The sequence below is a fragment of the Astyanax mexicanus genome, chromosome 18, assembly GCF_023375975.1.
Source record: "Astyanax mexicanus isolate ESR-SI-001 chromosome 18, AstMex3_surface, whole genome shotgun sequence".
In the NCBI taxonomy this organism is placed as follows: Eukaryota; Metazoa; Chordata; class Actinopteri; order Characiformes; family Acestrorhamphidae; genus Astyanax; species Astyanax mexicanus.
The window spans coordinates 43,395,506-43,411,843 of NC_064425.1; the positions used below are offsets into that span (position 1 = coordinate 43,395,506).

Here is a 16,338-nt window from a genome sequence, read left to right on the forward strand (position 1 = left end):
ATCCAGTTTACCTGATTATGTATAACACAAATACATCATATGACATCTAGACATGAGAGGTGTGTCCAAACTTTTGACTGGTACTGTATATGAACCAAATATATCAAATATATATCTAGTGGGCGAACAAAAATATTTTAAGTTATTATACAGTATCCAAACTGTACTTGGGTAGACCAAACTACCCTGTAAATATTCCATTACTTACAAATTGATAAAAAAAATTGTTGCCTTGAAAAAAATACAAAAAATTTATTTTTAAGGGTTTAAAGTGCTGCCACTATGATCGGGAGATCGCTGGTTTGAATCCCGGTCATGCAGCTTGCCATCAGCTGCTGAAATCCTGAGAGAGCACAATTGGCCTTGCTCTCTCTGGGTGGGTACAGTAGATGGCGCTCTTTCTTTCCTCTGTGAGCTGATGTATCAGAACCGAGTCGCTGCGTTGCTGTAATGCTATTCGGCAAACTTTGAAAACTTAGTTATTGTCACACTTTAAGTTATGGTCAAAATTTAAAAAAAGAAAAAGTTCAAAGGGTATGACTACTTTTCAAATAGCCACTGTATATATGAGATGTATGGAATGTATTATCGCAGGACGCCATTAGGAACCTCTAAGACACATGCGTTACACACAACTTCTGTATGTGTAGCTTAATTAATCATTCTTTTTTCCTCCAGATAACCTGGCTGTTCTCTTTCTGGATCTTTCTGTAAATTGCATTTTATTACTGTATATACATGCATTTTATATGTTATAATTCTATGTTGGCCTTTTTATAATCCCTGATCATCGTTCATAATTAAACACTTCTCACTTCTCTTTCAGACTTGAATTAAATAAATTAGATTGCTAAATCCTCAGAGTTTGCTTTGAATCTTTAAGCGGTTTTGAACGCGGATTTAAATTCAGATCATATGATCACCTGAAGCATAATCAGGTTAGATGTTTGGCTAATGAAATTTGATTGCAGAAGCATGTTTGTATGCAAGTGTGTGTGTTTGAGTGAAAAAGAAAGAGAGAGAGAGAGAGCGAGAGAAAGAGCTGGGCTAGCTTTAGTATAGTGCTAGATGGTTAGTGGCTGGAGTAAAAGTGAAATACTGTAATAATGGTAATTTATCACAGGGTAAAAGCCCGGCGGTGCAGCTCTTTAATAATGGGCCATGAATTGAACCCAGGGGAACCCCTTAAACAATGACCTCATCTGAGCGGAGGCTATTATCTGCTGCTCTTGCATTTCCTCTCCGATCTGCTCCTCTTAACCCCACTTTATAACCCCAATAAACCTCACTTCATTATAACGACTCTTCCCCACATCGATTTCCATATCGCTCTTTCTCTCAATGCTGTTTCTCTTTTTACTGCCTTTATTCTTAAAAGCCTCTGCTTATATCAGATTTTTTTATACTGTATATCTATACGTCCATATACTGTATATGTGGACACCATAGACACAATAGAAAGCATCCATCTATTTTAAATTCATTTTAAACAGTCTAGTTGTGACTCTAGTATGAATGAATGCCCTGTGAGCCGTTTTTTTTTTTTTTTTTGTGAAAAGAGTGCTCCGGTGTTTCTGTATGATCCTGCTTAAGTTCACTTAATTAGTGGTCTCTGAAGAAAGACAGGATTTAAAGCTCACCTTCCGCGAAAATCTGATTTTTCTTGTTTTTTGTGGAATACAGTAGGTCTCTCTGAGTTGAATGTGTAAACCTGGACATTAAACTGTTTTGCAGCCCCCATTGTCTGCAGGAGCTAAGCAAAGAAATCCCCCCTCCCCCCCTCCGAAAAACGTTTTTGAATTATCTTTCTGCCTACGTAGGCAGAAACTCACAGACCAGCCCACCTTGGCTCGAGAAACTCCCAGAGGCGGAGCTGAAGCGACGCAACATCACCGCTCATCAGTTAGGAGGTGGGAGGCAGTGAGCGGCAGAGCGGTGGAGGGGCGTCGCAGTGCTCCTAGCCAATCAGAGGAGAGATATTTGCATGCTGTTTGCATGTATGAATATTCATGAGCAAAGCTGGAATCCGGTCATTTTGGACACACACCTAAAACAGTCCATTAAAAAAGAGCTATACAGAGACACCTGAGCACTTTTTTTTTACAAAAACGGCTCACATGTCATTCATTCATACTAGAGACCACAACTAGACATTTTAAAATGAAAGAAAAAACGACGGAAGGTGACCTTTAACTCTTGCATTTGAATATTCATACATGCAAACATACCGCCTTTGATTGGCTAACAGTACTGCACCAAAGAACGCCTACCTGCTGCTTCCCCCCACAGTCAATTTTACAGCTCTAAAACTCAAAGGACAAAATGTTTTCAGAGATACAGCCTTAGCCTAAGTGACCCCGCGGCCAAGAAACTTTACCACACCCCCCTGTGCCCTACCCATCTACCCACAGCATTGATAACATTTCTTTCAGTTAAAATAAAGCTACTAAACTCTTACCTCAGACTTGGTGATTCGGAGTTTGGGCAGTTTCACCACGTCGAAGCCCCAGAGTCTGTATACGCTCTATATCATAAAATCCAACGCAAATGGCACCTACTTTGACTGGTGTTGTGTCGAGTTGAGCTGCCTTGTCAAAACGTGCTTCCCTATTGTTTATTTAAGGTTTCGGTAAAAAGTGGAATCCACCGGAGATCCGATTTAAACCTATAGTTATTAATACAAGATTCTAACGCTAACTAGCTCCGTAAACAGAGCTGTAAACAAAAACTGATAGTGTCGGCTCTGCTACAGCCCTTTCCGATCAACTCGTTTTTCTGAGGATTTTTTTTTTCTTTTACTAGCTACTGCAGACAATGGAGGTTGAGGAAGAGTTTCATGTGCAGTATCTATATACAACTCAGAGAGACCTATTGTGTTTTTTGATAAAGAACAAGAAAAAGTGTTTTTTTTTTTTGCAGAAGGAGACCTTTCAGTCATATTGCTGACACTGACACAAACATAAAATAAAAAAAAGTCAATATTAAATATAAAATAAAAATGTTAAACACAAATAAATATATTCTACTCTATTTTATTTATTCTATATTTGTCCAAACTGTTGCTGTACATGTATATATAAATAAGAACGTATCGAGTATATTTACTGTACAGTGTTAGTATTATTTATTACTCATATTCAGTGTATTTCATATGATGAAGATGATGATGATGATGATGATAATTTATGGGATGCTCTGAGCAGTTCTGGGTCTGAGAGTCGCAAGGCGTCTGAGCTGAACTGTAGCGGAGCTGCAGATGATGGAAGGTTAATTTGTAAAGTCTGATGTTTTATCTGTGTGATGATTAATGACTCCAGCGCTGAACTGAGGCCAGTGCAGAGGAAACCAGTGGGCAGAGGCTGGAGCCTGTTTACAAACAGGAGTGTGTGTGTGTGTGTGTGTGTGTGTGTTTGTGTGTGTGTCTGTGCGTGTGTGTGAGACATTATTAGCACTGAATGTATATGGGAGTCTAGGAGTGTGAGGAAAGGGTGAGTTAATTTAGTGTGTGTGTGTGTGTGTGTAGTGGTGTGTGTGTGTGTAGTGGTGTGTGTGTGTGTATCTGTGTAGTGATTTGTGTGTGTGTGTGTGTGTGTGTTTAAGAGACATTATTAGAACTTAATGTATAAGGGAGTCTAGGTGTGTGAGAAAATGGTAATTTGAGTGTGTATTGGTGTGTGTGTGTGTGTGTGTGTGTGTGTGTGTGTGTGTGTGTGTGTTAGACATTATTAGTAGTTAATCTATAGGGTAGTGTAGGTGTGAGGAAACGGTAAAAAATGTGCGGTTGTACAGAAAGTGTTCTCTTAAGACCAAAGCCAAAGGGCATATTGTAACACACACACACACACACACACACACACACACACACACACACTCAGTTTGTGCCTCAGGCAGAATTGGCTGTGATCCTAAATTTGTTTTTTTTTTTGGCCTCTTGTTGAGTGTGTGTGTGTGTGTGTGTGTGTGTGTGTGTGTGTGTGTGGTGCAAGGCAATATGGACACACATCAATAACAGAAAGAAAGTACTGAACTGAAGCCCTGTGGCATCTGGCAACACAGAAGATCTGGCAACCCAGAGGACAAATCCGGACAAACACAAAGCATCCCGTCATCGACGATGGCAGCTGGAAACACACACACTCATTCACACACACACACACAAAGCCTCGGGGAAAGCGTGTGTGTGTGTGTGGTCATACAGTGGAAGCCGAAATTTGGCAGAACTGTATTTCAGTCTAGAGATAACAATACTCTCTCTCTCTCTCTCTCTCTCTCTCTCTCTCTTTCATCTCTCTCTCTATATATATTGTTCCCATTGATCTAATCTCTCTCTTTCTCTCTCTTTGATCTTTTTTCCTTCTTTTGTTCACAGTAGTTCTCTTATCTTTCTCATTTTTTTTTCTTTTTTCTTTCGTTTTTACAATTTTTCTCCGTATATTGCATTTTAGTCTCTCTCTCTCTCTCTCTCTCTTTCTCACCTGCGTAAGGTATGGGTGCGTCCTTGTCCAGAGCCACCAGTGGAGGGTCCAGTAAAACCTCTTCTGTGTTCTCCGTGATCAGCCCCCGATACGACGTCTCAATCCATGGCTTATGTTTATTCACTGAGAGAAAGAGAGAGAAAATGAGAGCGAAAGAGAGAGACAGAGAGAGAGAGAGAGAGAGAGAAAAATAAATTTTAATTCCAGACATATTATACATACACCAATCAAGCATATCTGATCATTGAAGAGCAGGGTGAAAGTAGGATGATAACAGATGATATGAAAAAAATGCACCAGGAGTAAAGCAGCATAAAGTTACCCAAAAGCAGTGTGTAAGACTGGTGGTGGAGGAGAACATGATGCCAAGATACATGAAAACTGTGATTAAAAACCAACCAGGGTTATTCCACCAAATATTGATTATTTCTGAACTCTATGAATAAACTTTATGAATATGAACTTGTTGTTTTCTTTGCATTATTTCAGGTCTGAAAGCTCTGCATCTTTTTTGTTATTTCAGCCATTTCTCATTTTCTGTAAATAAATGCTCTAAATTACATTTTTTATTTGGAATTTAGGAGAAATGTTGTCTGTAGTTTATAGAATAAAACAACAATGTTCATTTTACTGTGTGTGTGTGTGTGTGTGTGTGTGTGTTGTAAAGTGCTATGACTTTAATCCGGCTTTTTGGCTGCACTCAGTACACAAGCCCCCATGTCATAACTAGACATTAAGCATACTTTAAGTGTGTGCGTGTGTGTGTGTGTGTGTGTGTGTGTGTGTGTGTGTGTGTGTGTGATTCCTGCTAGTTTGGTCTGTGAGAGCTCACTGTGGGTGATAACTCCAGACAGCTGTCCACGGATTAAAAAACACACCCAGGCTACTACTACAGTGTATTCGTGTGTGTGTGTTATAGAGACAGAGTGTGTGTGTGTGTGTTGAGCTGGAGGGATGTTTGACCAGATAAGGATCTAATTTGCGATTTAATTCAGTGCCTCTGGTGGCTAAAAATTTAATATGAATAAATATTTATTTTTCTGTAGGTTATCATGCGTGTGTGTGCGTGTGTGTGTGTGTGTGTGTGTGTGAGCATGTCTTTGTAGTAGGTAATACATTATGAGGCACAGAGTTATCTCTCTCTCTCTCCCTCTTTCTCTCTCTCTCTCTCTCTCTGGACACTCTGTTAAAGGCAAATAAAGGTCAGACTTTAATTATCAGCTTGTTTTACATTTTACATAGATGATATACTGATGTACTCTCAGAGACTGTGTGTGTGTGTGTGTGTGTCTACCACATCCTTTTCGTCCAATTTACACCATTTCCTCTCTTCTTTATATGTAATCAGACGCCTTCACTGTGTGAAATTACACTTCTTTACATATGCGAATAATGCAGCTACCAAATACCAGTCATACTGGTCATTTCTATGTGCGGGTTGTCATTATACACTTATTATGTGGTTATAAATACTGTATAACACACGTTTAGAGGTGTAATAGATCACAAAACTCATGGATCATGTTTATTGTGTCACATAAAATACATTAAATACATTTGATCATTTTTCAGATTAGAAAAACAGACAAAAAGAAAATAAATGCCAGACACTAAAACCATGAGGACTAACATAAACGACATCTAACATCTACCTATTTATTATTCCACTTCTCTATCTGTCTGTGTGTCTTTTGATACATCCATTCATCTTTCTGTTCATCCGTCCATTGGTCAACTCATCCATTCATTCATCCTTCCATTTATCCATTTACCTTCTGTCCATCTATCACACAGTGCACTCATTCATCCATCCATCCATCCATTTATCCGGCCGGCCATCCATCCAAGAATCCATCCATCCAACATTTTGTCCGTCCATCTATTACATTTTGGCCATGCACTCATCCATTCCTTCAACCTTCCATTTATCCATCCACCTGTCAACACATTTATTCAGAACTGTCCTTCTGTCCATCCATCACGCACACCACTCATTCATTCATCCATCCATCCAATCATTCTTCAGTTCATACTTTCAGCAACCTAATAATATGTTCATCCATCCATCTGTTTATTCACGCATCCATTTGTCCATCCTTCCATTTATCCATCCAGCAGTCCACTCATTCATCCATCCACCCTTCTGTCCACTCAATATATATATATATATATAAAAAAAAAATATATATATATATTATTCGGTACCACTTTAAAATAAGACTACCTTTATAAATGGTTTATAAATGGTTTACAATTAGTTTATTAATGGTTACTAATTAGGTTGTAAATGCCTTAAAATGATTAATAATCAGTTATAACACATACATAGAAAGGGAAACAATATAGATGGCTGTGTAATATAGTTCACTATTTGGCAAACAACAGGTCATTGTTTCCCTTTCTACGTATGTGTTATAACTGATTATTAATGATTTTTAAGGCATTTACAACCTAACTAGTAACCATTAATAAACTAATTGTAAACCATTTATAAACTCTTTATAAAGGTAGTCTTATTTTAAAGTGGTACCTAATATTCTATTGGTCCATTCATCAAGAAATTTAGAAAGTTAATGGGTTCAAATATTGTAGTAAACTTAAAATCATTGAAAGCTCCAATCATTTTATAACATCTCAAAATATATATATATGTATTCCTTTTTTCCAACAAAGCCAGAGTTAACTCTCCCGCTAACGTTTGAAAACTGGCGCATTAAAGCAAAGTGAGTTATTTAAACTCTCTCTCTAAATCATTCAGAAGGCTAATTAGCTGCTAATGCTGTAAAACTTCTCTCCTCTAGACATTTTCTATCAAACACACAGAAAGCCTTTTTCATCCTTTCATCCTCCACCCGTCCACTGCCCTTCGCTCTCTGATCTCTCTCTCGCTCTCCCACTCTCTCTCTCCGTCTCGCTGCTCTGAGAGCCGATGAAAGCTGCTTTTTTGGCTCGGAGAGCCCAAACCAAATCCGACGGGGTCAGAGGTCACCGAGTCAGCTGGGCCTATGTTCTATTGGACCAGTGGACATGTTTGATAAGCAGCAGGCCTGTGTGTAAGTGTGTGTGCTGTGATGAATGGTTTGTAGCTACAGAGTGGTTAAATCGATAGATAACATTTATTTATTATTTTCTCCCCAATTTAGCTAGACCAATTATCCCACCCATTCAGCTGCTACTCAGCTGAATATGTGAAGTCAGACTCCGCCTCTTTCAGGACTGCTGCCGATGCTGTAGCATTGCCGAGTAGCATCACAGCGCTAACGCTCGGAGGAAAGCGCAACGACTCGGTTCCGATACACCAGCTCACAGACGCAGCCTTGTGCTGATCCACATCACCCTAGGAGTGATGAGGGGAATAAAAGAGAACCATCTACTGTACCCACCCAGAGAGAGCAAGACCAACTGTGCTCTCTCGGGGCTCCGGCAGCTGATGGCAAGCTGCATGACTGGGATTTTAACCAGCGATCTTCCAATCATAGTGGCAGCACTTTAGACTACTAGACCACTTGGTGACCGACTTGAAATTTAACTCGGACACAATACCCAGGAGATGCCTTAAGATTGAATTCAGACTCATCCTGAAAACTCAAAATTTGAAATTTAAAGTATATATGAAGGTGTAAAGACCTGACTCTCACAACCCTGAGATTTGAGATTTGACTCAAGTCTCAAGATATTCACCCAAAAAGCTAGAGACTAAGACTCATAAGACAAAGACTCAAGATTTAGCTCAGACTCAACAGAGACAGAGACTTGAAACTCAAACTAAAACTCACAACCTGAATAATCTAGATTTTGTTCAGACTTACACTACAGAGACTCCATAATTGTACACCAAATACTAAATATTTGACTCTGACTTGCAACCAAGACTCAAGATTTATACTCAAGACTCACAAACCAACGACACAATGTTTAGCTCAGACCCATACTGCAGAGACTCAAGACTCAACTGAGGCTCAGAATAAAGACTTAAGACTTGAAATCACAAACTCATCAAAAGACTCAACTCTGACTCACAAATCAGAGTTTTATGAGTCAAATTGAAACTCACACCCCAAATAATCTATATTTTGTTCAAATTTACACTCCAGATACTCCATACTTTTAGCCCAAATAGTAAATACAGTATTTGACTTACTCTGACCCAAGACTCAAAATTTAGCTCAAACCCACATTACATAGACTCAAGACTCAATTTAGACTGCCACCTTAAAGAGTAGAGATTTGACTCTGACTCGCATTTAACACTCAAAATTTGACTCAGACTCAGAAGGTTAGCTTGAGACTCAACTGAGACTCAACTACAACTCAGGGCTGAGATTCAGAACTGAGACTCAGGACTGAGACTTAACGCAGACTGTCACCACAAACACTAAAGACTCAACTCTGACTCAAATTGAAACTCTCACCGCAAATAATCTAGATTTTGTTCAGATTTACACTATAGAGACTTAAGATTTGAGCTTCGGAGACCCATATTGCAGAGACCTAAGACTCAACATTGACTCACAAATCAGAGACTTGAGACTCTTGAAATTCAGATTCACAACCCAAAGAATCTAGATTTTGTTCACATTTACACTACAGAGACTAAGTCAAGATTGGACTTCAACTCCAGAGGTTAGAGACCAGACTCAGATCTACAACTCAGAGCTTCAAGATTTATCTCAGACTGTGATATCAAAGACTGGCAGAACTTGAACTTGTACCCCAGAGACAAGACTCAGACTCACTCAGAGCTACTTTGTTCTCAGTTAGAAAGCAGTTAAGCTTGGTGAAGTGAATCCTGATACAGAGCCAGACGGCTTATTCAGTCCTCCAGGAAAATACACACACTCCTTCAGGTGCCACATGACCTGTTACAGAAGGCATTTGTCAGATAAGCGAATAAATGTGGACACACACACACACACACACACACACACACTCTCACAGGTGTGTGCTGTGATAAATTTTTCTTTCATGTTTCCGCCTTTCAGGTTAATCGTCTCCCTCTATAAGACGATGACAGAATGACGACCTTCATTGATGACCTTTATTTAATGGCCTGTCTAATCTCTGAGTCAGTGCCATATTCATTCAGCATGAACAGGAAGCTGTGACAAACCCAAGCAGTTAAAGCGCACCGCTGAAAACGATCACACACTTAGAGGAGCAGATCACATGAGATGAATAGCTTCTACTGCGCCTTGCTGGTTTCACCCGCTGACGTTCTATGTAGACGACTGGTTTACGAGCCTGCTGAATGATTCAGTGTTTAAGGTGGTTTTCCACCTTCAAATTTCATTTCCCACTTGTTGTATCTCTTTATTGTGCCTCAGTGGTGTATAATCTGTAATCTCTAGGGGTATAATCTTTAATAATGTTCATAAATAAATCATAAATCATAAATCATTAATAAATCATAATGTTTATGGTGACAGTCTGAGTTGAGTCTTGAAGCTATGAGTTCTGAGTCTATGTTAAGTCGCAAATCTCTTTTGTTCGTCACTTTAAGTCAAGGGACTTAACTCAGACTCACAACTTAAAAGCAATAACTAACAAGAGCATTACGAAAAAAGTGTTAACTTGTCCAAACACGAACAGTCTAGTTCATGCTTAACTGTGATAAAAGCACACATTTTACATTATTTGAAAGTATTTCCTTCATCTACTCACTTTTAGGTAGGTACAGATCCCTCCCTCAGACAAAGTCTGCAGGCTAAGGTAGAGGTAGAGATTTGACTCATATTCGCACTCAACACTCAAAACTTGATTCAGATTCAACCCAGAGACACAAGGTTTAGCCCAGAAACACAGTGCAGAGACTTGAGACTCAACAGAGACTCAGGACTGAGACTCAGACTGCTACCGTAAACACTCAAGACTCAACTCTGAATGACAAACCAAGACTAAAAAGGAGAATCACTCAAAAAACATGACTAAGACCAACTGACAGCAACCTAAATAAAAATAATAATAAGACCTCTCTAAAACCATGATCTAAGTATCACTGACAAGAACCTTGATACAAAGTTTAAGATCATTAAGATGGACCACTGAGTACTAGAAAAGAACATGAGGAACCAAACTGGGAACCAAATAAAGCCTTACCAGTGTGCACTGTGTTGTTTTTACAGAAGGAGGATTGATTTATATTCACATATTAGAAAATAAAGTAGGAATCCATAATATAAATAATATTAGAGTACTTGTGTTGATGGTGTAACATAATAGAGGTCTGATCTCTGTGGTTCTGGAGGTCCACTGTCCAGCACACCCATATCAGCTCAGCCAGAGCCTGTTAATGTGTTGATTAGCTGGGTCAGATGTGCTGGGAGCAGGGGGAACATTTGGGGACCACCGTAATACAGCACTGTCATAAAAACGCCCACTAGTACAAACTAGAGATCAGCCATACAGCTGCCTCAAGGTCAAAAATACCCCAACATACCCAAAGGAGAATGCGAAAGTGCACCTTATAATCCGATGTGTCTTATGTATGAATTCTACCAGTCAGGTATTAAGGAGCACTAAAGTCACTCTGCTGAAGTCCAGAGTTATAAGAGTAAGTTTTCAGTGAAGTTTCTCCAGCACTAAGGCTGGGTGCAGCAGCATTAGCATTAGCATTAGCCGCTAACCACACGTGTTAAAAAAAGCTACGTGGGACGAACTGCTAGCTGATATCGTCCTTTCTTAAGCTATGGTCATGCTAACTTAAGTTTTCATTACCCATTACTTAACTTTTTTAAGGCAACCGGTTTCCTCAAACTATTTAAGTAAATTTAACTTTATCCAGGCTCAAAGTGTGGGTAGAACTATCCCTACAAACAGACAAGCTACTCTAGCAGAAATCATATCCATATCCAATGCAGGAGACTCAATTCTCGTATCCCACAGGTAAGTACAGTGTTCTTTAGCTTCCGTAGGACAGGGCAAAAGTCATGGGACACAATACAAGATTCTGTATTGATAATCAACACAGCAATGCACCAGTGGAACGGTCACCAGAGGACCGGGGTAAGAGTGTATGTGTGCTGAATTCATGTCCTGTGCGCTGTAGTGTATTTCCTTTCTTTAAGTTCCGCTGTAGGGAAGTCTCGACACTCTCTAAAACTCCTGCCTGAACTCGACTCATCTGCCTCTTTGAAGAGGACACTCTGACGCGCACTTTTCAGACAGTAGTGGCTCATCAAAGGCCCAAATGCACAACCGGCCCGAGCCAGGGGGGGCGCCCTGCCTTAATCTGACCCCAGGCCTGTCCAGCTCACTCTAATCTCTGCATTAGCCTCAGCTAATGCTGCGGCTAACAGCCCTGTGTGTTTCTGAGTGTGTGTTTCTGAGTGTGTGTGTGTGTGTGTGTGTGTGTGTGTCGTGTCTGTGTGTGTGTGTGTATCATCCAGGCTGAGCTACATGCTGCTGCAGATTGATGGATATCAGAGATGAAAGTCTTCAGCTAAGAATTTGGTGGGCCTGCTGACTGAATGGGGACACACACGCACACACACACACACACACACTTAAACGCACACTCACACACACACGTGCACACACACACACACACACAGAAAAGTGTAGAAGCACAGGAGCAGAGATGGATTAGATGAGTGCGAGAGAGAGAATTAAATGAATTGAACGAAAGCATGTGAGCAAAGCCGAAACGAGAGAGAGAGACAGAGACAGAGAGAGAGAGACAGAGACAGAGAGGGAGAAAGAGAGCGACAGACAGAGAGAGAGAGAGAAAAAAAAGGAGAAAAGGGACCCTAAGCAAAAGAGAGATGAAAGAAGAAGTAAAAAGAGAGAGTGCCTGGTATCTTGTGCATGTGTGTGTGTGCATGTGTGTGTGTGTGTGTGTGTCCAGCAGCTGTGATCAGTATTCAAGGTGAGAGTCTGAGTCCATAAATATTTCAGCACGCTGAAACCTTCACTCACACCAAGGCAGCAGCACTCACTCACTCATTCACTCCAGAGAGAGAGAGAGAGAGAGAGAGAAAGAATGAGTAGAGAGAAAGAACGAAAGACATGAGAGAGTAAATAGAAAAGGGAGAGGGAACAAGAAGAGAGTAAAAGAGTATGAGAAAAAGAAATAGAAAGAAAGAAAGAAGGGAGACACGATAAACAAAGATAAGACGGAGAGTAAACTATTTAAAAAAGAGAGTGAAAAGCAGAAGACTCATGATAGAGTAAATTGCTATGACCATCAATGTTCCACCCAAAAACACTCTCAGACTAAACTGAACTGAGCTGAGCTGAACTGAACCTGGAATGATTGATTTGTGGACTGAGCTGCTCTATATGAGCCGTTAGAATGAGCTGGACAACACTAGACTGCTCTGGGCTGAGAAAGACTGAGACAGACTGAGACAGACTGAGACAGACTGGGCTAAGCTAGACTGAACTAGACTAAGCTTGCGATGAGCAACACTGGACACGACTGAGCAGTGGACTGGATGGAACTAAGCTAGACTGAACTGGTTTGGGGTGAGCTGTGGACTTGGCTGGACTGAACTAGACTGAGGTAGACAACACTAGACTGAGCTACAAAGGGCTGAACTGAGCTTTACAACGTTAGGCTGGACTGGACTGTACTAAATGTGCTGGACTGAGCTAGACTGAGCTACAAAGGGCTGGACTGAGCTAGAATGGGCTGGAATGATCTAAGAAACACTAGACTGCTTTGGGCTGAGAAAGACTGAGCTGGACTAAGCTGGACTAAGCTGGAGCACCCACTGGCACTTAAGTCCCAATGCATCCCAACGGAGAGAAAGCCGCCACATGCAGATGCGCATGCTGGGTTGCATTGCGTTGAGCGCACTCCCGCCCTCCGGCAAGAAAGTTGAGCAGATCTCGACTTTATTCAAATGAATCCAGCCGCCGCGCTGCGTCCAGCCAATCAGAGAACAGCAGGCTGCCACTTCACACACACACGAGCCTCACATAAACACAGAACAGGCGCCTTTTAAACAGAGGCTAAAGAATAGAGGCTAAAAATGGCAGAATATGGATTTATACAACTATAAATCCGGCATTGAAGCAAAGTGCTAATGGGCGCGCACCGTAAGTTGTGGACTGGCTTGGACCGAGCTAGTAAGGGCTGGACTGAGCATGAATTAACTAGACAGAGCTGCACTGACCTGCAATAACATAGCTGGACTGGACTGGGTTGGACTGAGCTAGACTGAACTGGTCTGGACAGAGCTGTGGACTTGGCTGTACTTAACTAAACTGGGCTAGACTACACTAAACCAGGCTGGACTGAGCTAGAAAGGGCTGGACTGAGCTGTGATGAGCAGCACTAGACTCAAATTAGCTCTGAACTGGATTGGACTGAGCTAGACTAAACCAGACTGAGGTAGACAACACTAGTCTGAACTGGACTGTACTAAGAGGGCTGTACTGAGCTACACTGAGCTTGAATAGGCTGGACTGTATTAAAAGGGCTGGACCGAGATAGACTGAGCTAGAAAGGGCTGGACTGGACTGAGGTAGACAACATTAGACTAGACTGGACTGTAGTAAAAGGGCTGGACTGAGATAGACTGAGCTTAAATGGGCTGGACTGAGCTGGTCTGGACTGATCTAGACTGGGCTACACTGAGCAACACTGTACTCAACTGAGCTGTGGACTGGGTTGGACTTAGCTAGACTGAGCTAGACTACACTAAACCAGGCTGGACTGAGCTAGAAAGGGCTGGACTGGACTGAGCTGGGATGAGCAGCACTGGACTTAAAAATTAGCTGTGAACTGGATTGGACTGAGCTAGACTAAACTAGACTGAGGTAGACAACACTAGACTGAAGTGGGCTGTACTAAGAGGGCTGTACTGAGCTACACTGAGTTGCAATAAGCAACACTGGACTAGACTGGGCCGTGGACTTGCCTGGACTGAGCTAAACTGAGCTTGAATGAGCTGGGCTGTGGATTTTGCTGGACTAAGCTAGACAACACTAAACCAGGCTGGACTGAGCTAGAAAGGGCTGGACTGGACTGAGGTAGACAACATTAGACTAGACCAGACTGTAGTAAAAGGGCTGGACTAAGATAGACTGAGCTTAAATGGGCTGGACTGAGCTGGTCTGGACTGATCTAGACTGGGCCACACTGAGCAACTCTGTCCTCAACTGAGCTGTGGACTGGGTTGGACTGAGCTAGACTGAACAGGAACATACAGAAACACCACACACACCGCCGGAGACCTGAACTTGCTACAGCTGTGTTTCAACTGAGTGACGGGATGAAGAAGAACAAGAAAAGAGAGAGAGGGAGAAAGAGAGAGAGAGAGAGAGAGAGAGAGAGAGAGAGATGATTGATGACTGAGACTCAGCCCTCGTGGATGTGCAGAGTCCACAGCCCGAGGTGTGGAAGAACAGAGGAGAGGAGGAGACAGATGAACAGGATGCGTAAGATCAGCCGGAACAGAGAACAGCCGCTCTAATCCTGAAACAATCAGAGGATTATAGACACCAGCAGCATGAGAGGAGCAGAGGAAGAGCTGAGGAGACACATCACAGATCATCTGACTCCCAGATCACTCATCACAAACCAGAGAGATGATCCGAACGGACAAGATACACACAGAGAGAAGAGCAGAGTCACACACATATATATACACACACACCATACTGTATCTGCCTCTGATTAACATATTTATATATATATATATATATATATATATATATATATATATATATAATATATATATATATATATATATATATACCTAGCAATGAATACTTAATAATAAGTAGTACTTTAACAAGCAGTACTAAAGACTATTTAGTAGTCACTTAATAGTCACTATATACTGAATAGGAATAGGAAAAATAAATAGGTACTTAGTAATCAATATGTAGTGGCCAATTACTAGTACTTAATGAATAATTAGCAGTTAGTGAGTATTTAGTAAGTATTAAAAACTATTAAAGATTACATATTAGAAGGTATTGAAAAATTGGTCTGAAAGTCTAAATATTTTGTACCCAAAATTTAAAAAGTTTATACTACCTTTTAGTTATTAGTAGCCAGTAATAATACATAGAAGGTATTAAATAAAAAAACAATTAAAAATATGCAATAATTAATCACGTAGTAATAAACAAATACAAGGTAATTACGACTAACTGAATCATTATTAGGTTCAGAGTAATTCGTACATTATAATACTTGATAGTAATGCCTGAACAGTTACTGCCTATTGAACCAATTGTATTAAGTGAATAATTAGCAGGTACTAAATAATAAGTATGTACTGAATAACTAGTATTTACTGAATATTTACAGCTTCTTAAACCATTTGTACTTCTTATTGAAATATTTGTGTTAAATGAATGATTGGTATGTACTGAATAATTAGTGGGTTTACTGAATACTTAATAAGTACTGAATATGTACTGCTTATTTTAACATTTTGGTTTGAACTTAATAACTAGTTTGTATTTAATAATGAGTATGTACTGTAGGTACTGAATAATTAATAGGTGCTGAATAGTTAGTAGTTACTGAATATGTTCTGCTTAATAAATGATACATATGAATGAAATACCTGGTATGTAGTGAGTGAGTAGTTTGCACTGTAGGTACTGAGTAAGTATTAGTCAGTGTGTTATTTGATGCTATTTGAGTACTGATTCAGTAGGACGTGGTGTATTATGGTGCAGACAGCTGGTCCTGATGTGAGCGGAGGCTGTGAGTGATTCTGATATGTATTTATGTATTTATCTATTTCTGTTAGATTATTCTGAATGCTGAAACACCACCCACCACTGTGCTGAACTGCACACACACACACACACACACACACACACACACACAAACATACACACACACACACACACACACACAGATATATAAATGCACTCACTATCCTTCACTCCAGTTACC

At 40.4% G+C, this 16,338-nt stretch overlaps 1 protein-coding gene across 1 annotated transcript in view; it reads right to left on the reverse strand.

Moving 5' to 3' along the window:
* The window catches only part of clstn2b (calsyntenin 2b), a 155,404-nt gene that overhangs the window by 97,903 nt on the left and 41,163 nt on the right, over positions 1 to 16,338 (reverse strand). The window contains exon 2 of the mRNA XM_049467247.1: positions 4,476 to 4,598. Coding sequence (XP_049323204.1) covers positions 4,476 to 4,598 — 123 coding nt within the window. The remainder of the gene's footprint in view (positions 1 to 4,475; positions 4,599 to 16,338) is intronic.